Source organism: Electrona antarctica (genome assembly GCF_951216825.1).
Source record: "Electrona antarctica genome assembly, chromosome: 10".
In the NCBI taxonomy this organism is placed as follows: Eukaryota; Metazoa; Chordata; class Actinopteri; order Myctophiformes; family Myctophidae; genus Electrona; species Electrona antarctica.
In genome coordinates, this window is record NC_136791.1 from 23,606,641 (window position 1) to 23,628,050 (window position 21,410).

Below are 21,410 nucleotides of genomic sequence, written 5' to 3' on the forward strand. Positions count from 1 at the left end.
TGGGCTCAAATTAGCCCAAATACAGGAGGAACCTTTACCTTCTTTAGTGGTGGTAAATGGTGCATTTATATAGCACTTTTATCCAAGGCACTTTACATAGATTGTGCATTACATTCACCCATTCACACACACATTCACACACAGATGGTGGAGGAAACCATGCAAGGCACCAACCAACACATCGGGAGCAATTAGGGGTTCAGTGTCTTGCTCAAAGACACTTCGAACAGGCAACCTTGCGGTTACCATCCAGCCACTCTACCCCTGAGCCACTGCCGCCCCTGTGGTGAACAGCTATATGCAAATAGCTGTGGTGAACAGCTATGCAAGGTGACAGGTCTATGCAAGATTGGGAAACACAGCATTAGATCACTGTGGGTACTCAAGAGGTCAGAGTGAGTCCAAGCCTACGGACTCTATATGCAAGGATGGTCAACCCCGGATTCCATATTTGGTTATGGGTGACTTATCATGACCTGAAGTACGATGACACGAGCAAACCCGTATAAAGGCAGGCACCAGGCATTCAGTCACCTTGACCTTCTTCGACACACCGACAAAAGCGACTGACCCTCCTTTACCCTACTCTACTATAGAACAACTACAAAGTTCTGAATTTCTCAGAATCACGGAGGGAATTATAATCGCTTGATCTTGATAGAATACCACTACAATCCTAAACTGTCCTAAACTAAGCCTGCAAATCCAACATTACACAAGACTATTCCTCATAACCCAGTCCATATTTATTCAAAAACAGACAAAGAAAAAGGAAAACACAGGCTAATGTTTATTACACAACATAATAAAATCTGGATTGGATTGTAAAATCGCTGAAGAGGCCCATTCAAACTTGTCAATCATCATGGCTGTGAGAGCGTCGTTTGGGAACAACAACGAGATCGGATGCTTCGCCAAGCTGACCAACGCATACTGCCTGGTGGCCGCCGGAGGCTCCGAGAGCTTCTACAGCGTCTTCGAGGGAGAGCTGTCGGAAACCATACCGGTGGTACGCGCCTCCATAGGAGGCTGCCGGATCATTGGGCGGATGTGCGTCGGAAACCGCCACGGTCTTCTGGTCCCGAGCAGCACCACGGACCTGGAACTCCAGCACATGAGGGAGTGCCTGCCGGACACGGTCAGGATCCAGAGAGTGGAGGAGAGACTCTCCGCCTTGGGAAACGTCATGGTTTGCAACGACCGCGTGGCGCTGGTCCACCCCGACCTGGACAGGGAGACGGAGGAGGCTGTGGCCGACGCCCTGAAGGTGGAGGTGTTTCGTCAGACGGTGGCCAACAAGGTGCTGGTGGGGTCCTACTGCGCCTTGTCCAACCGCGGCGGGCTGGTCCACCCCGAGACGTCCGTCGAGGACCGGGACGAGCTGTCGTCGCTGCTCCAGGTCCCCCTCGTGGCCGGGACGGTTAACCGAGGTAGCGAGGTGATCGCGGCGGGCATGGTGGTGAACGACTGGTGTGCGTTCTGCGGCCTGGGCACCACCAGCGCGGAGCTGTCGGTCGTCGAGAACGTCTTCAAACTTGCCGACGAAGACTGGGACAGCGCCACCGCCAAGAGGGACGACTTGCTCATCGACAGCCTGACATAAATAAAAGCCAGTGGTTCTTCTCAACCCTTTGAGAAGAACCCTAAAATGAAAACCGTGTGAGGGGTGCTCTTATCATCATACATCAATCATCATGACATACATCACATTCCCTGGTACACACAAACACACAAAGCTGGGCATCAAAAATGTATAGGGTTAAAGTGGTTACGCTGATTTTGTTAATACTAGAGGTTTGGGAAGCTACGTGGGCCTCACACCTACACAGCTGGAACCCCTTCAAGGACCCCCTGGGGGTATCCTTGTGTCACAAGGTGGAAAGCCTGGTCTGTGTTCCAAAATCGCCGTGTGAACTGGTCTGGAGTGGATGGTAATTCACATCATGTTGTAGTCAGATTCGAACATGACGAAAATTACCATCCGCTCCCGACCGGATCATAAACACGAAATGGAATGCTGCCCAGGCTACCCTGGGGGCGTGGTCTGCAAGCTAATGTGTCAGTCTGCAAGCTAAACATGCAGAGTGATGCATGATTCTATACCTTAATCCTGCTGTGCTAGTGTTTAAGTAGCGCGAGCATAGCATGACAAATACAGCTTGTATGACTGAACTTGAGCATGAATAAAGATACCAAGTATTCGATCGTCAGTGATGTCATGTCACTGTCATGCGAAATAATTGAATCGAAACCTCTGGTCTAAAATAATGGACTATAGAATTGTTGCAGAAATTGTTTAATTGTTTAATTGACAATGACGGGACTGACTGAGCTGAGGTGTATGGGTGGGGATAATGGGCGGGGAAACCAGGTGAAGGGAATGAGGCGACTGGATGGAATGTGGGAGTGACAGGAAATGAACTTTATTTTTGTTGAGTAATACGGTCACATGATGAAATATAAATAGTGTATTAACAGATTTGAGGACTGGTCGGGTGTGTCTCTATAAATTAACATTTGTGTTAAATGCTAGTGGATTATGCCATCCTTTATGCAAAGCAAAAAAGGGGGGGAAAACTGTCTGTACAACAGTCTATTTGTTCTTGCTACAGTGTGAGTGTCCCCCTAAAAACCTGACACCACACTATTAGCTCCAGCAGATTCAAGATACATAACAAAAACCCTGTCCAAGAAATACATATTGAAACAGTCAAACTAATTTTAAACTAGAACTGCACTCTGTTGAGTGCCTACTTGCTTGTTGCACACAAGTAGCCTACTAGTGCGCAAGCAGAGCGCGCAAGTACTGTCGACTGCTACAAACTGTCAAATCTCAGCTTCTCTTTGAAAGAACGATTGAAATATTGAATTATTAGGTTTAGCTATTTGCTACGTACCTACTTTTTGCACGTAAAAAAGTAGTATTATGAAGTATATCGTAATAAAGATGTGGATTAAAGGACCCATGCCTTCGATGGTGACGTATATCTTGATCAGTGTCGGGTGGATTAAAGGAAATGCCTCTATGTATATGTATATGTAATTTGTAAGTTGATTAGCGGTATACTGTGGTTACTTTTGATGCGTATGCACCGTCCCAGCATATGACGTCAGGGTATAACTGGTATAGCTAGCTCTCAATGATGACTAGCTCTCAATGATGATGTAATAAAGATGTGGATTAAAGGACCCAATGCCTTCGATGGTGACGTATATCTCGATCAATGTCGGGTGGATTACAGGAAATGCCTCTATGTATATGTAATTTGTAAGTTGATTAGTGGTAGGGCCTATACTGTGGTTACTATTGATGCGTATGCACCGTCCCAGCATATGGCGTCAGGGTATAACTGGCGTCATATTCTAGCTCTCAATGATGACTAGCTCTCAATGATGACGTAATAAAGATGACACTATGTTTTAGTGTCGGGAGGATTAGAGGTAATGCTCCTATGTATGTATACATGTATGTAGTCTGGCACCACTGCCGTATCAGGCACGAGTAGTCATTACGTCATTTGCTGGGACGGTGCATACGCATCGTGGGCGAAACTAGTACTTGTGCGCTCTGCTTGCGCAAGTAATTACAATCATGGCACATTGTATACAATATGGACCCCTGGAGTGGTGGGGGGGGGGGGTGCTTAATCTCTCCCAGCTCTAGGGCAGGCTTAAAGCAAAAGAAATCCCAAGACTGAAAATGTTTTTTTTGCAAATCTGCACTGATCTCATTAAATGACCCCTATGAAATCCTCAGGACTGAAATCAGTCCACAGGACTGAGAACTTTAAGCCCTGCTCTAGGGTCCTTGACTTGAAAAACATGGAAGACCCCTGCTATTAGATTATAAATCTATTTAACACTAATTTTAATGAAAACAATAGTGATCCCATAAAGTGACATTGTATATTGTATCATGAATGGATGCAATATATTTTCACTAAATAATTCTGTTCTAACCATGACATTTATTTAGTTCCTACCAACGACTTGCTGAATATTTCCTCCAGTCTAGGTGTCAGTGCTGCCCTAAAATTTGGACTAGCATTAGAAATTTAGAAAAATTAGGAGAATTTACGTCATGTGTCTAAGCAAATCGACATGTTACATCATGATAAGAGCGCCCCTCACTTCACACGGGTGTGATTCTTCTTACTGACATCTGTGACTAAAACTGGTGTGAAGTTGTTTAGTATTTGAAGAAATAATGTTATACATAATGAATGTAATTACAATCATTTTCAACATTTAGTGTTTTGTGCATAATGATGAAAGCATAAAGGAAGATTAACATTAGGCTCTTTTCAGGTTTTACAGAACTCTTTTTTTGTGAATAATAAACTATTGCATGACACTAGATTACCAACTATTTGAATATGGGTCAGGGTTAGTACACTAGTCCCACTTTTATTGAAGGTCAACACTGACACCTAGAGGGAAGATTCAGCAACTCGTCTGTACTTTAAATAATGGTTAGAAGAGTATTGTTTAGTGAAGATTTAGTGAAAATATATTGAATCCATTCATGATACAATCAATTACAATGATACATTATTTAACTTAGTGACTTTTTTATGGGACACTATTGTTTTCATTAAAATGTGTTTTGAATAGATTTAGTCTGATTTGATTAATAACAGTGAAAATACAGACATTTCAGGTCAGGACACCAATTCCATCCAACCAGGAGAGAAGTCAAATAGGATCCCACATGATAAACATGTGGAAGTGATTAAACAAATCAACGAGGAGACAGAATTGGAACGGGAACACAAGCAATGATCTCCTGATTTAAATAAATTGGGTCTCCATTCTGGTATATATTTTGTTTACTAAAGAGCTGGACCGCTTTTAGTTATAGCACAGGTCTTCAACGTTTTTCAGGACAAGGGCCTCAGACCTGAGATTGTATAAAACTTGATTTAACTGCCATGATTGTAATTTAAAATTAGTTTGTATATTTCTTGTAGGCCATAAATTATTTTAAAGGATGAAATCCGTTTCCGTGCCGTCACTACAAGGTCATTGGATATATATATCCCCATTTTTCAAATGGGCAGGGTAGAATAACATGGCTGTACAAATATAACCCCTTTTATACTCACCCAGACAGTAAAGTTCACCATTCAATATTTAAATCTACAATATGGTGATGCTGTCCCCCTCATACCAGATTGTTTCAGCCACCTTTCCTCCACCAAACGGTCCCTTTATAGTTAAAGAACTATAAATAAACCAGTCAGACATGCAAACTACCAATGAAGGATTGCCACTGACCAATCCATTATGCTGAATGTATTCTTCACTGCGTCTGTGGGTGATCTTTATATTCTCATAAGCCATTTTCAGCACACAATACAAGTATAAATGAGGCTTCAGGATGCTGCACAAGCACAATTACATTTGTTTTCATGTTGAGGTTATCAAAACCAGCCATTTGGAGGCTGGTGATAAATATAATGAAATGTGCAACTACTCCAAATAACAAATACTTAGTTTTTGTACATACAACTTGTGGTCCATCACTTTATATAGAATATAGTTAAAAAGAAATAGCACGTTTGCATGAAACTATTGAAATTTGACATTCAATGTAATAAAGAGACCCAACTTCTATTTTTCAATTTTTTTCCAAACTTTTTTATTGAATAACAATAGACAACATCTTGAACATGAAGATCCTCCCTGAATCCAGGCTCACTGTAGGAAGACAGAAAGAACAAAGTTAGGACAATAGCAACAGAATAAGATCTATAAACTCAACACTACAGACTAAAGGGGTCAGCCTCAGGCCTAAATGGGTTAAGGTAAGAAAAGACTCAAACTACATGGGGAAACTATAATATATGCTATAACTAACACCATTTTAGTAGCCCTAGTATCTTTGACTTAACTAGGGCAAGATTGTCCAATGAAAATTCTCAGTGACAAACAGGATGTATAAATCACTTTTGAGAGAATTCACTTGTTAGCAGACATTCAGTTGTATCACATGGAACACATAAAACCAGTGAATGAACGCAACCTTAGTTCTGCTTGTATCAAGTGTTAAGTTCATCAAATCATTCAAGGGCAGATTAACACCCATGTTTTAATTGCATCCAGGAAATGTAGTCAATAAGATAAGACAAAGAGGGAGGCTCAGTATCAACACAGGCCTCAAGCATTAAAGGGAGGGATTTAGGGTACATGGTGATGTTAATATAAAAGGAGTGGAGATAAAAAAGGGATAAGACACAGAAAACTAGGGTATAAATGGTGAAACTGCTGAAACATGCACAGATGTGGGTCCAACAGTTGATGTGCAACATAATAGCACACCGTGCTTTGTTCTGATTCTATACCTGAAACTGACACATCATTTCTGCAAAAGAAATCCATGGAAAGCAAAAGCAAAACAAAAATAAGAAAATAAAAAAAAGATGGAAGAAAATGTATGTTAAATTAGGTACTTGGAAATGTAATATCCACACTAGAAGAGATCTCTGAATTGGCTCCCCATGGGCAGACTTGAACCAATCACATTAAATAAAAAACAATGCCACAGAACATTGATTTGAGCCTGGTGAAATGTACCCGAGTAGCATGGGGGGGTTTGTCTTTCAGAGATCCTTTCTAGTCCAATTAAAAGTACTATTATTATTAGGGCCGGGACTTTAACGCGTTAATTGAGATTAATTAACTACAGAAAAATTAACGCGTTAAAAAAATTAACGCATTTAATCGCACCTTTTTTCCCCACCGCGGAACGTTTCTCACTGGGTGCGTTTCTAGTAGTACTGAATAGGCTGCGGCACGCGAGCAGCAGCAGCAGCAGCAGCAGCAGCAGCAGTTGTTCACTAGGCTACAGCTCCGTCAGAAAGCCCAAACCCAAATGAATCGAATGAAGAAGCCGCTTATATCGCTTTTGCTCCATGGATGGGACATTTAGATGTAAAAGCTATCGGATGGACGCGTGGATAGCGGCATGGCTGTGTGCAATGTCAGAAGGAAAGGATCCATTTATGACCAACGTTAGCTTCTATGCTAGGCTTGCTAGCTGCTTCAGTTTAACATGTCTCACAGACCACCGGAGACGCGGTGATTTCACCACAGCACGAAGCTGTCAAGCTGTCCTCGATGCGAAACATACTGAAGTAGCAAGCGTGGGTCAGCCCCAACCTCATGTGAAATGTTACCCCCATAATAAAGTTGTTCTCATGCCCCGCCATGTAAAGCACATTTGAGTATTCATATACACACTGAAGACACTATATAGGGCAGGCACTTGCTGCTCTTGTTTATCTGTTGGGATAAAAAAAGTTGTATTGCTTAAAGGGGAATACCCCTCATTTTCAACATTTTTCTATGGAGTTGTGTGCACTGGAAATAATAAAGTCCCCCCATTATGTGTTGCCTATAGAACTGGAGGTCTGAAAAAAACAGTAACATTATGAAGTACATTTTTGTGATGTCACTGAGATGTACTTCATAATGTTACTGATTTTTTTCAGACCTCCAGTTCTAGGCAACACAGAATGGGGGGGACTTTATTATATCCACACAACAACTCTAAGGTATATTAATGACAGTAAAATGTTGAAAATGAGTGGAATCCCGTAGTCACTATTCACTGGAATACCAAAAAACATTTGAAAAAAAAGGTTTCTCACTGTTCTCGGGTTGAATATTGATATGCGATTAAAATGCGATTAATCGAGATTAATTAACTACAAAGCCTCTGATTAATTAGATTAATTTTTTTAATCGAGTCCCAGCTCTAATTATTATGTTTCCAGGAGGAGTTAGGACACCATTAGCGCTCATTCTGAAACACAATTAAAGTGTTATGAACCAATTCCCTTGCCTTGGACCCTACATCCACTAAGGAAAACCACTACCTTTACTTGTCAAATGGGTTGGTAAAGTGGGGATGTGATATTAGACGTTAGCTAGGACTATCACTCCTATCTAGGGCTGAGCTGAATCACTGGTTGGTTAGGAGCTCCGACGCTTCTTTTGTTTCGATTTGCATTTCATTGTATTAATTTATTCGTTATATCACACAGTTAGGCACTTATATTTGACCCCTCTACACGAAAAGTAGCATATCTATTTACACGATGTCACAATTTAGATTGTTTAATTGAACATATGAGGTTTCCACCTGACAGCAATGTTTGTTCGCTTTGTGTGTTATTAACAGTGTATGCGATTGCGGTTAAATGTAATAGTCATTTCAATGAAACAAAGAATAAAGGTGGTTGCACACCGGCCGTGTTTTTCGGAAAACCGATGGAGAAACGCCGCTAAAAATCCGAATTCGCATCCGATTCGCGCCCGGTGTGTGGAGACCTTAACTCACATTGTTTAATGTGAAAAAACATTACGCAAAGCTTCGGAAACATTTCCATTGAAGAGAAAAATCTACATTCAACTCAGCCCTGATCCTGTATTATATCTGCAGATTCTGCACACAGCAGTTAGTCTACTAATGAAACAGGATTTACCTTCTATAGTTCCAGAAGAACATTTGAATAGAGGAAAAGATGACAAAGGAAATTAAAACACCGGAAGCAAAACTAGCAGGCCAATGAAGAACTGAGCAATGAGTACTGATGCTCAAACTCAAGTGAATGAAAATTCAACATAACATGGCCTCGGAGGTGAAGACAAAGATTCCCTCACCATGAGGGAGACATAAGGAAAGTCACGTTACCTTTTTGCCAGCAGCGCCGACAGAGGCCTTCTTGGTGCCTCGGACCTTTTTCATTCTGTTCTTACGCTCCTTGCGCTGTTTTCTGGAGGTCTTCTTTTTCTCATAGAGACCATGCTGAAAGTCAAGAGGAGATTTTATCAATCGACCTGATAACTTAGTCCATTCACGTCAAATTATTTCTGGGTAAAAGTCATGTCAAGTAGGCAAACACTTAATTTGTGACCTCTCAGGAACCTACTTCTGGATGACAAGGCAAGTGCCCATACGGGCAGCTGTGACTCTGACTGACACCTGCCACACTAGCAAAGTTGGATAACATGGAATCACTCTTGCCCCTTTTTTTTCTATGCATGCCTTAGCAGATATGATGCATGTTAATTTGCCCGAGTTAATCCATTTACTTTAACATGCAGTGCGGTGTCGAGTTGCCACAGCAAACACTAATGATATTCTACAACATCTGTCTCCTACAATTAAGTCAAGTGAGACTATATGGGCTTTGTATGCATCTTTTGTAGATAATTTCTCTGGTAAATTAAGCCGTTTTCTGAATCAAACAGTACATTAACGTGATTAATATGCATTATGTAAAGAACATGTGTTCATGCGTTCACACGATAAATCAGAAAAGATTGCTGCCCAAGTCTTCGAGAAGGAAAATGCTGTCAAAAGCAAAGAATATACTCAACCAAGTCAAATATTATCACAATGTTGACATAAAATGTTTAGATCAACAAGATAGTGCTAAATGGTGAGCATCTGACATTAAGTAATGACACTAAAATAAATAATTGATTTCCCATTTGGATGGGCATTAGCTAAATTTCACTCCATTACTGGGATTCTGACAAGATGGGATTCAAACAAGGATTAATGTATGAAATAAATTGTTCCTAATATTATATTTATGCTAGATGCACAAATTAGTCATATGGGTGCCGGTTTGTCTGTTGACACTGCTTGTTTGTGGCATATTCCCCTGCTGAAAAATGTCTGTGCCAACTGATGTTGAAGCTCTTACAATTTATCACGACCGTGGGATATAGGTTCAAAATCGGAAGGGAAAAAAAACCTGTTCAATGACAATGCTTGTAGGTTTTAGACACTTCAACTAGACTGTATAAAACATTAAAAAAAAATCAAAACCCTTCAAAGTTGTCCAACATCGCCTTTTTTCAAATTCATTTTCGAAGTAGTGCGTTTGTTCACTCACTCTGGCTAGTCTGTGTTTCGGCTCGTTTTTCTTGGCGTAGTCAAGGGAGTCGTACACCATGGCGAAGCCGGTTGTCTTGCCACCACCAAATTGGGTCCTGAATCCAAAGACAAACACCACATCCGGTGTCGTTTTGTAGATTTTGGCCAACTTCTCCCTGATTTCAGTCTTGGGGACTGTCGACTTGCCTGGATGGAGGACATCGACAACCTGCAAGAGAGAGACAATCCCCATTTTTATAAATGTATGCCCGCCACAGTGGAACAACTGTCACTTGTCGAAAATAAGTGATCTTCAAAGCTAACGGCATGTCACATTCCGTATAGCTTGTGGATCCCTCCTAATCAGTGTACAATCAAGCAAGACAGTGACGCACAAATCTGATGTATAAGATGGACACAGCAACTTGGATCTCCCTCCTGCCAAAGCAGAGCCCGCACCCCACACACACACACCATAATCATGTACACTATACACAACACGTATTATGAATAGCACAAATAGTTTATTAGTATCATTCAAATGGTATCATTAGTGTTCTCCACAATGAAACAACTTACCATTTGCCTCCTCTGAAGCAGCCGGTTTGTCATGAACTTTCGGGTCCTGACCGTTACTGTGTCATTCTGTAGAAACAAGTGGAAGAATGAAAATCACTAACTACTTGACAGCATCACACAAGCACTAACAACGTGGGTTATAGTATACAAATGGCCAAAAATGGTTACAGCATTTTGACTGACAATGTTACCAATGACATGCCAGGTTTGTGCATGGTTAAAATACAACTCACGCCACTACTTTGCTTCTTCACGCAAACTGTGCTAAAGCTAATTATCAGTGCTGACTTTGTTTCAAGTAACTTAATTAATTCCAACCATCCTTCACTCTAACATGTCACAAACATCCATCACTTCCATCATCTGCATATGACCAGGTGACAACAGTTAGCCATGTTGCTTATTGGCAAAGATGTCTTTACTAGCACTAGCACTTAGTTTAACAACATACACTGAAACTCAAACCTCTCAACTTATGCACATTAATTCAATAATCAGTCTTCAACCGAGCAGAATTGCTTAATTTTTTCCTCATAAAGACACCTAGCCGGCTAATGCCATGTATGCTAACGCTAAGCGTTGCGGCTAATTCGAGTACATTGACATCACTTTCTATAAGTTTGTGGACGGTATATTTATATATATTTTAAAGCCGAACTCGCATGACGAAATTACCATTAATTTTAGCACATTTCGGTCGCACCATACATGAATGTTTATGATAAAGGCTGAGAGAAGCTGGCTGTACAGAAGTCAACATAGCGTTTCGAAGGAGCAACAGAGTCATCTCCCAAAAGTAACCAATCGTAAATGTGTCCAGATTAATTTTGGCATGTATATATAACGATGATATGGAGGAATAAGTTGAGACGTTTATTGTGATATTCGGGTAAAGGATGATCTTGATAAACGGTGGATTTTGTCAACATTTTTCACGCCAAAACTCACCATCTTGGCGTTGGCCTTGCTCAGGGATGAGGAAAAGAACGAAGGGCCCTTGGGTGGCCAGTGAAATGCCTGCGCAGATTATAGTGGTAGCTTCGGCGCGCCTGACGCAAATTACTAATCAATCAGATAAATGTGTTCGACATTGTTTATGCGTGATCCAGTACATACAAATGTAATACTTTATAATCATACATTAGAACAACGAAGCATATGGACGTATAATTTATTAATATCTTAATATATGGCTGTTCACCCCCCTTTTCCCCCTCACTGTATATATTTCTTTTCCCTTTTTACCTCCTTTATGATGAATTCCTGTTCTGTCTATAGAAGTGTCTATTTGTACGTCTCTAAATGTTTTGATGATTTGAACATGGTGGACCCTATTGGAAACAAGTGTATTGCTTAATTGGGTCGTCCACTCACAGTTAACAGCCTTTGTATTGAGTTTGTGCTTGAAATGTACTGTAATTCTGCAAACTGTTAATAAATTCTTCAATCAATCAATCAATCAGTAAAATATAATGTTTTAACAACAGTAAACGGACAAAGACAAGACTGTCTGATCGGACATAGATCCTCGAATAGATAGATTACTGCTAATAATAATAATAATAATAATAATAATAATAATAATAATAATAATAATAATAATAATAATAATAGCTTGAATTTATATAGCGCCTTTTATGAACCCAAGGACGCTTCACAAAATGAACAACCAGCCAACCAACCAACAAACAAAAAACAAAACAGACTATCAACTTGTGCATTTCTTCTATTGTCCAGTAGATGTCGCTCATGTAAAGGTAATGCACAGTGTAAGATTTTGTTTTGATTTTGAATACATGCCATTATCATTCTAGCCATGCAGTGGCTCTCAAACGTCATTTCAAGGACTCCTATAATAAGCCATGAGAGTGTACAAAATGGAACTAAATGTGTACACTCTCCGAGTTTATGCAGCCATGTAAAAGGGACCCCACTACCACAGACCTAACCTAAACAGTGAACACATGTATATTATGTTATATAACTAGGCTTGATTGATTGATTGATTGAAAAATGTATTAACAGTTTGCAGAATTACAGTACATTTCAAGCACAAACTCAATACAAAGGCTGTTAACTGTGAGTGGACGACCCAATTAAGCATTACACTTGTTTCCAATAGGGTCCACAATGTTCAATTCATCAAATTGAACATTCAGACAAGTAGCCTATACAGTTGTCAGCATCCAATTTTATAACTAGGCAAGTAGCCTGCCTATCTATAGAGCAGTTACAGAAAGCTACAGTTGTTAGAGTGCCAGAGAGTAGATGTGCTTAAATGTAAATGCTCTAACAACTCAGCCTTGAAAACAGTATGTGGAATGTTCGGTTTGTGTGTAAAAGCCTTGCCGATGATAAGAACCAAGGAGGCACTTGTGACTTGTGACTTGACCATTAAATGTCAATGTTTGCACGGGGGGTGGTGCTGGTGCATGTAATGCTCTGTTTCTACTTCCCACACGTGTGTGTACTTCATTATATTGTGTGTGTGACCACACAGAGATAGCAGTAGTATAGCCCATTGCCCAGTGTACCATTTGTACACTCTCTGAGTTAAATGACAGGCCCGCAAGGGTCAATTTGGACCCCATGCGGTCCTTGGACCCAAGGTTGAGAACCAGTGGTGTGTAGCCTACGCTCTTGACTCAAGGTGAATATGTCCTTATTGAAGAAAATCCACAGGGCAGGTACCCGACCATTTCATTTCCATGTTGACACCAGAATATAACTTCCCTTTTCCCATTTTCCTCTGACATCCAGCGTGCCCTAAAGCCATTCTCCTGATTGAAATGAGATACAAAGCCAGATAGGACATCATTGATTTATGGTTGTGCGGCTTGTGCCTGATACTTAAATTGTGTAGTAGTACTACAGCATGTCTCAGTGAAAAACATCAAATCCATACTGTATGTAATCAGGGCCATGATGATGAGCAGTTGCAGATGACCTCTAGCTAGCAGGCAAACTGCTCGTTGATCCACTTCCCATCCCTCAGGTTCTCAGCAGTGTTGGAAGAAGTACCCACATTTGTTTTTACTTAAGTAAAAAGTATCGATACCAGAATGTAGAAAAAGTCACACAATCTTACTTGAGTAAAAGTAACAAAAGTATTGGCCTCAAAATACACTTACGGTACCAAAATCTAGGGGCGCAGATGGCCTAGTGGTTAAGGCACATGCCACATATAGGCTCTAAATTAGAGCCTACTGTATGTGAGCCTGACACTCCCTGTCTGTCTCTCTCTCTCTCTCTCTCTCTCTCTCTTTATGTGTTTCCTGTCTATCTCAACTGTACCATCTCAAAGGAAGAAAAGACCCGAAATATCTTAATTTTTCCCTCAAAAAACTATACTAAAATATAAAGCAACTGAATAATAACCAAACGATTTCCAGAGCAGAAACAGTGGTTGTTAAAAAGGTTAACAGCCACTGGTCTAAGGTCAAATCCATTCATTCATTAATTTCAAAACTATGTACTTGTTAGAAGAGCGCATTTCCTCTTTCCCCTTTTGAATGGTGGAGAGACAGATCCTTATTGATCTGGAGGTAGATCCTGTTGTCATAGCAGCACTGCAGTGAGTTGAGTCACATGAGGTTCCATCCAGACTTCCAGCAAGCCTGGCAGAGATCCTTTATCAAGGCAGCGTGAGATGAAGGTCCTTAGAGCTAGTGTAAAGCAGCATGGTATTCATGTCGAGGTCCCCCAACCTGGAAATATATATGTTCTGTTTACGTAAGAGTTAGAGACCGAGACACCCCTGGTACTAAGTAAACACTCTATAACAATGTCTATATTTCTATCAGAATATAGACATATTTAACACTTATTTTGACAACAAAAAATATCACCTGTCTACAGAGACTTTAAAGATACATTTCACAATGCAGTAAGCATCATCAGACTGGTAGGCTATCAATAGTGATGTATTGTGTTGGAACACTTAAACCCACAAAAATGAAACCACGTTTTAGGAAATTTATTGATCTTGCAACAGTGTCCACTGGCATTGGCGTTTCATTGAAAATAAAGTTAATGTGAAATCATAACAGAAGGTTATAGTAGGTTGGTTTTTCAAATCTTTGTTTGCAACATACAATGTTAATTGGTAAGTCCTCGATGTCAAACCAAATTGACTGCAAATGAATCTCCCAAGAATTATGATGATGGTATATTACAGCTTTGTTTTCCTTAGCTCCAAAATGTGCAATGCAACATGGAAACAAGCAAGCCATCAACACATTCAGCATCATGTCCAGATGACCAACAAAAATAAACAAACAAAAAACCTATTTGATTGACATCGTGTCCCTCACCCAGTCAGTAAAACGAACTCGGTGAAAAACAGATGTCTCACAGTTGCTACTCATTCCTAGCTGCCATTTGGACAGAATGCAACCATCAAATAGTGCATAGGATCATGTCAAGGAAAACAAAACAGAAATGTTGTAAAACTAAACATGTTGGACTCTGGAAAGGTAAGCGCATATAATGCAACTTAATAATGCTGGCATATCCCAATTTCATCATCCCAAATCATGACACATAGGCAAAGCCATCACATTGTGAAAAGCCAAAGAATGTGTCGGAATCCTAACCAAAGTAAAATGAATTCAGTATAAATTGATGACAAGGAAGATGGTTTTAGTAATATACTGTAACTGCATTTCATCTAAAGTAAAAGTAAGACACCGGCAGATGTACTTGGCAAAATAACACAATGAAGTTTAAGGAATTGTACCTACAGTACCTATAGTCTGAAACAAACAAGCTTTTTTGATTCCTTCACAATTTGGTTATTTTCGACGATGCGAAGGATAACCCACAACCTTTCATAACCTACAACTTTCCAGAACCCACAAAGTTCTGTGATTATGTGTTGGTACATATTCCCATAACGAGAACCACCCCTGAAGGGGGAGGTGTGCGCCATTAAAAAAACATAGCATAGTGAAAATAGCTGATCTACAAGCTCACAGCACATCGCAAAGTCACACGGTGTGAGCTTGTGGGTCTGCTATTTTAGCTATTTAGGAAACAATTGAAAGTATAACTCAGGGTTAGTCCCATCTCCAGAGCAGGAGCCCAAAATGAGGTTCTGAGAACCGTATCTGAGCCACAGCATATGAAAACAAGTACAGAACCTATGAAATATGTTATATAATGGCATAGTGCGGTTAACTTAGTTCTAGTGGAAAATAACCCTGGTCTTTTGGTCTGATACCAAAAACAAGTCCTCACTCGTTAACAAGGAATCTGTGTACAATGCAATGTGGCAAATGATTTATGACTTGTTACTTATTCATATTTCTTTTGGAAATTAAGGAAAGTATTACAAAAATAAAATGCATATAAAAGACCTGGATAGTTTCAAGTTTTCAAAGATTTCCCTAATAGTTAACCAGAAATTTGTTTCAACCATTTCCATTATTATACTAAAATGTATACATGTATACAGCAAGGGTACTTAAAACACTGGACAGAGGGCAGCAAGTCAAGCCATTACCTATCACAAAGCTCTTGCCAGGGCAACAAATCAAATAATTCAAGGTAACCATCAAATCTATGGTGACAGGTTATAAATGTGTCTTGTTGTGTACGTTAAATTATTATTTAAGGTATGGTTGTGATGTTATAAAATACTGATTTGATATACGTGTTAAATCGTCAAACTGATTCCAAATGAAAAGCCAAATTACAATCAGTGTACTGCCTCCTTATATAGTGTGAAACAATCTCATCTTATTTATATTTTTAAACCGTTTAATTGTGTCCTAAAAAAAAGTCACAAAGAGGAGTTTAGAAAATATATTTTCACCCTAAACATGAAATACACAAGGCTTGTGTCGGTGATAAAACAAACGGTATGACATTTGCTGTTAATTTCAAAATAAAAACACAGCACCCTTTACATAGCTTCAAGTGAAAACTGAGCAGTCTGAATAACCGATACAGAGATTGGGGAGCTTTTTCACAGAGTAGCAAAAGCAGCAAATTTCATTTAAATAATAATAGCGTTCCAAACACAGCCTTCCAAAACCAAACATTCTGATGAGGAATTTCAAACATTCGGACAGATTCTAAGACCGGTAAGTTGTTCTAGCGCAGTGGTTCTCAAAGTGGGGTCAAGGGGGACCCTTAGGGACCAGGGTTCATTGAAGGGGTTCCGAATTAATCCTTACAGGTCTGTAACTCTGAGGGTGTGTAAATGGTACCAAATGGACCATATATGTACAGTCTCAGAGTTATGGGGGTCTCAATCAAAATAAAACATTTGAGAACCACTGTGTATTGTACGGTTTTATTTTTTTTACCACCAAATTAAACCGTACGTCTCATCTAGGAATTGATTAAATTCCCATTCCCTTCCCCTTGGTGTGTGATTCATTTGTACAGCTACTGGTAACAATGGATCCAAGGTTAGCCATAGCATAGCATTCCTGATGACATACTGTATTTCCATGGTTTTACACCCACACACACACACACATTACACCCAGCAGCAAAACAGAGAGCGAAAGAAGATGGCTGCCAAGATGGCTCACAATATAGGTTTTTCTACAAGCCAAGCCACTGGCACACGTCTGCCAGGTCGTTTACTTCTTCCAGTGTGGATCCGGTCTGTTAGATGTCCATCTCGAACTGAGCATCATCACCTGAAACACACCAAAGAATACATAGCATTAGGGCTGCAACTATCTATAGTTTTCTTAGCGATTGTTCCTTCAATTACCTTTTCGTTTAATCGTTGAGTGGGTTTTTTAATTATTATTTTAAATATCAATAAATTGAATAACCATTTTTGACCAACAACAGTGTTGTGTTAAAGCATTGTGAGCTTCTTACTTTTCACCAATAATGACATGCCCAAAATATCTACAGATTATTAATTGAATATTTCATAAAATTATTGATTATCTATGTTTTTTTCATTTTCTTTTTGGCACCCCTACATAGCACTGCGACATGTGCACTGTGGTCAATCATCAGAACTCAGAAAAGAACAGTGATGCTAGATCTGTTTCACATTACATGGTTCACTCAACTTTAGCCTTATTGTCATGTGTATTATAATTCAAACTTCGGCAGGTACTACAGTATAACAGTACCTGTGTAACTGCCATTCACGTCATGTCTATTCTTTTACAAGACTACACTCTCTTGGTATGGGACGTCAGTACACACGCCCAAGTGTGAAGGTCAAATATGCGAAGGACACACGCACGCGCACACACACACCCACGCACACAGGGTAGCCTATAGGACTTTCCCAAAACAATGTGTGAGCTTGTAGATTGCCTATTTTCACACAACACTGTCACATGAAAAAGTATAAATTATAAATATTTTAGAGTAGGCACTAAGGGGCAATTATTTCTACCCCAATTTCTCCCAATATAGCCCATACAAGTATGTGCAGTGACATAAATTGCCCTCCCCACCCGGCTTCCCTCCCCTGAACACAGCCAAGTGTGTGCAAATAGATGCTCAGCAAGCCGGATGCACTGATGTGGATTCGGTAGTGGGGAACCCATGCGCCACCCAAGAGCCCATAAAATAAGGCTCAAGAGGTTAATTTGTTCTCACCGGCACCCGGCTTGCCATCATGGTTGCTGATGATGCGGTTGTTGGCTTCATTCTTCCTGTTCTCTCTCAGGACATTTTGGCTGGTCACCCCAGGAATGACAGGCAGGTGGGCTGGGGGGGTCTGGGCTATGGGGGAGTTACGTCTGTCCAAGAGGAACTTACGGTCGTAGATGATCCGTGTTCCTGCAAAAAGAAGACGTTATTCAAATTAATGTCACCGTTTTTTTGTTACACGATCCAAATGCATGTCAAACATTTGAATGTTTCAAATAGTCACAACTATAATAATAATAATAATAATTTAATTTGATTTTCTTTTTTTTCATGACATGAAATGCAGCTCAAAGTGCTTTACGGAGCAATGGAGAAAGAAAGAAAAGAAAAGAAAGGCATAAAACATTAAAAATAATAGCAGTAATGCAATAGAGTGAATAACAATAAATTTAAAAGATCAATTAAAAGCAAGCGTGTTAAAACTCTGGCTGCCGCATTTTGTCAACCAAGGAACAAGATTCCTGTACAGGATCTCCTCACTTGTCAACAAAAACACCTTCTTGAAGACCCTAACAGGAGCCCTTGTACAAGGTTTCTTAGACTATGCATGCACCTCTTGGTACCACAGCACCTCAAATGCCCTTAAAACAAGGCTCCAGACTTCACTCCTATGCCACCAAAATGCCACCAACAGCCATTAAAGACATGTGAATCTCTTGACTCCTTCAAAACCGCTCTCAAAGGGCACCTATGGACGGCTGCAATTAAAAACTGGCCCCCGTAAATAAAGTCTGGGCCCCCCCCACACCTTTCCCCATACTGTAGTGTAGGCTACATGTTTTTCCTTTTCCTTCCTTTTTTCCTTTCTTTATGATTTCCTGTTTTTGAGGGGATGCTAGCTCCTCCTATATACAGGTTTAAAGTTTGTTTTTCCTTTACATTAAAAATCACACCCGTGTGAAGTGAGGGGCGCTAATATATTAAAGTCTAACTCATGTTGATTAGGTGATGTAATGGTGATGTAAAACAAACGGTGCCAACACAAACATTAAACGCCATTAACAATAAAGAGACAATATGACATAATGAGGCACATTATGGCGTACATTTTCACTTCATTGTCAATGGCGTTTACAAAACAAACATTGAACTAAAGACAAACATTAAACCTGTATATGATTGATTGATTGATTGATTGATTGAAGAATTTATTAACAGTTCGCAGAATTACAGTACATTTCAAGCACAAAACTCAATACAAAGGCTGTTAACTGTGAGTGGACGACCCAATTAAGCATTACACTTGTTTCCAATAGGGTCCACCATGTTCAAATCATCAAAACATTTAGAGACGTACAAATAGACACTTCTATAGACAGAACAGGAATTCATCATAAAGGAGGTAAAAAGGGAAAAGAAACATATACAGTGAGGGGAAAAAAAGGAGGGGCTACTGCCCCTCAAAAACGCCATTGACATGGACAGAGTTTAATGTTTGTTTTGTCACTAACAGAATCAGAAGCCTTGATTTGCCATACATGTAAACATGTTAGGAATTTGTTTCGGTTGTACAGTTACAGAATGCAGTTACCACAGCTGCCATGGACGGCGCTATATTGGCTATATAACACAAACATTAAATGCCATTTAACAATGAACAGAGTTTAATGTTTGTTTTGTCCAGGTTTGTTTTGTCTGATAATTACGTCATAAAAGATTTATATATAGCGCCCCTCACTTCACACGGGTGTGATTTTCTTATATAAGTTTGTACAAATGTTCTGATGAATTGAAAATGGTGGACCCTGTTGTAAACAAGTGTAAATGCTTTATCATATAGGCCTATGGTTCGTCCACAAGTGACAGTTTTTGTATTTACTTGCATGCTTTCGTTTGAAATGTACCCATTCTACACATAGGCCTACTGTGTGAAATAAAAAATTCAATCAATCAATTTCAGAGAGCAGCTAAATGAGCAAATCACATTGTCTCTACGGAGGCCAGGGGGCGGGACTAAGGCATTGTTTTTGTTTTGATCGGTGACAACGGGGCTGGCTGACAACAAGCTTAAAGGCCAACAACATCCACACAGTCAACTAATCGATTAAAATAAAAAATAAAAACATGTAAGAAAATAAAATAAGAAAATCTCATAAAAATAAATATATATATTATATATTATATATATATAAATATATTTAAAAACACAATAAGTTCCCAAATCATAGGGTATATGTTTACTGTAAATACCTCCCGGAGTGGTGGAGAAGAAAGTGCCTCCTGGGGTCGTACAGTAGTCGTGAGGTAGCTGCGTTGTGTCGCTGATCAGGATGGTTCTGGTGGTCGGGATGGCCCTGCTCTCGCTCAGCTGACGACTGCCTGACATGGTGGTGTCACTGCTCTGTGGATGTGGATGGTGGGAATCCTTATCCGATTAATCAAACCGAACCGAACCCGGGATCGGGGTGCTGGTGCTTTGTATGATGATGATCCCCGACAGCACCGTCTCTTTCCTTTCCTTTCTCCCAGCAGACAAACCAGTCAGGGCAGCAGCAGCAGCAGCCGTCAGCAGCAGGCAGCAGCACCCAGCCCAGCAGCACCCAACCAACAGCAAAGGCAAAGGCAAAGGCAGGAAGGAAGCACCACACGCACAGCCAGGATATGAAGTCAATTCATTTTTTTCTTCACGTGTACTATTTTTAGCTCTTTAATACACTTACATGCTGTAATTATTTGATCTAAAACACCTGTTTCACCAGCGCTGTACAAATAAAGTGTTTATTGTTGTTGTTATAATTTTGGTTGTCATGCTGATGCAATGACGCCAGCACACATTATTGATTCAAACTCCAGTAGAAACCCTCACCCCTTCACTGACTGTATAACATGTTATAAATGTGTCATAAAACAGAACAATAATTCGTATAATAGTCTAATAGTAAACTTGAACTTTATTATTTATTTGTTTATTTTGCTTTTACTTACTTATTTTTATTTTATTTAGTTTCATTTAATTTCATTCAAAGTTATGTTATGTAAAGGCAAAACGGCGAACGGCTTGGACAAAAACAAACGCACTCAGTCTCAGACCAAGGCTGTATCGCTCAGCACAGATCTACAAGCTCACGTCGCGGTGCGGCCCATGGGTGCGAAGCGCTCTATGGCGAAGCGTCCTTAGCTTGTAGATCTGTTCATTTTGGGCCAGCGATACTGCGCGTGCGCATTGCAACATGAGCTCAATTCACTTTGAATGTTGCAGATCCGGTCTGTTGCGGATACGGAAATACTATGTATATTTGTATTTGTATCTTATATATATACTCTATGATTTGTATCTTAGAGTATATAAATATAGAGATAT

General features: G+C 40.0%; 4 protein-coding genes across 7 annotated transcripts in view; 2 read left to right on the forward strand and 2 right to left on the reverse strand.

Annotated features, from left to right (window-relative positions):
• Window positions 1-21,410, forward strand: part of sar1ab (secretion associated, Ras related GTPase 1Ab) — a 69,202-nt gene that overhangs the window by 29,172 nt on the left and 18,620 nt on the right. The gene's annotated exons all lie outside the window — the stretch shown is intronic.
• Window positions 866-1,603, forward strand: LOC306931434 (eukaryotic translation initiation factor 6-like; the record flags this gene model as incomplete). The annotated part of the gene is made up of 1 exon (XM_079512835.1): window positions 866-1,603. One exon carries the CDS (start codon window positions 866-868, stop codon window positions 1,601-1,603), a length of 738 nt encoding a protein of 245 aa, XP_079368961.1.
• Window positions 5,612-11,511, reverse strand: rps24 (ribosomal protein S24; the record flags this gene model as incomplete). Of its 3 annotated transcripts, XM_079513036.1 has the most annotated exons (6): window positions 11,420-11,511; window positions 10,472-10,537; window positions 9,912-10,121; window positions 8,699-8,812; window positions 6,345-6,364; window positions 5,612-5,700 (listed from the first exon to the last, which is right to left on the reverse strand). In XM_079513036.1, the coding sequence occupies exons 1-5, from the start codon at window positions 11,420-11,422 to the stop codon at window positions 6,359-6,361; spliced, it is 399 nt and encodes a 132-aa protein (XP_079369162.1). In that variant the 5' UTR covers window positions 11,423-11,511. The 3 variants fall into 3 exon arrangements, with proteins under 3 accessions (XP_079369162.1, XP_079369163.1, XP_079369161.1); XM_079513037.1 differs by lacking the exon at window positions 6,345-6,364; XM_079513035.1 differs by lacking the exons at window positions 5,612-5,700; window positions 6,345-6,364 and having other exon boundaries at window positions 8,690-8,812.
• On the reverse strand, window positions 14,433-20,682 carry eif4ebp2 (eukaryotic translation initiation factor 4E binding protein 2). Its single transcript, XM_079513235.1, has 3 exons — window positions 20,300-20,682; window positions 18,056-18,238; window positions 14,433-17,124 (listed from the first exon to the last, which is right to left on the reverse strand). Exons 1-3 carry the CDS (start codon window positions 20,433-20,435, stop codon window positions 17,093-17,095), a joined length of 351 nt encoding a protein of 116 aa, XP_079369361.1. The 5' UTR covers window positions 20,436-20,682; the 3' UTR covers window positions 14,433-17,092.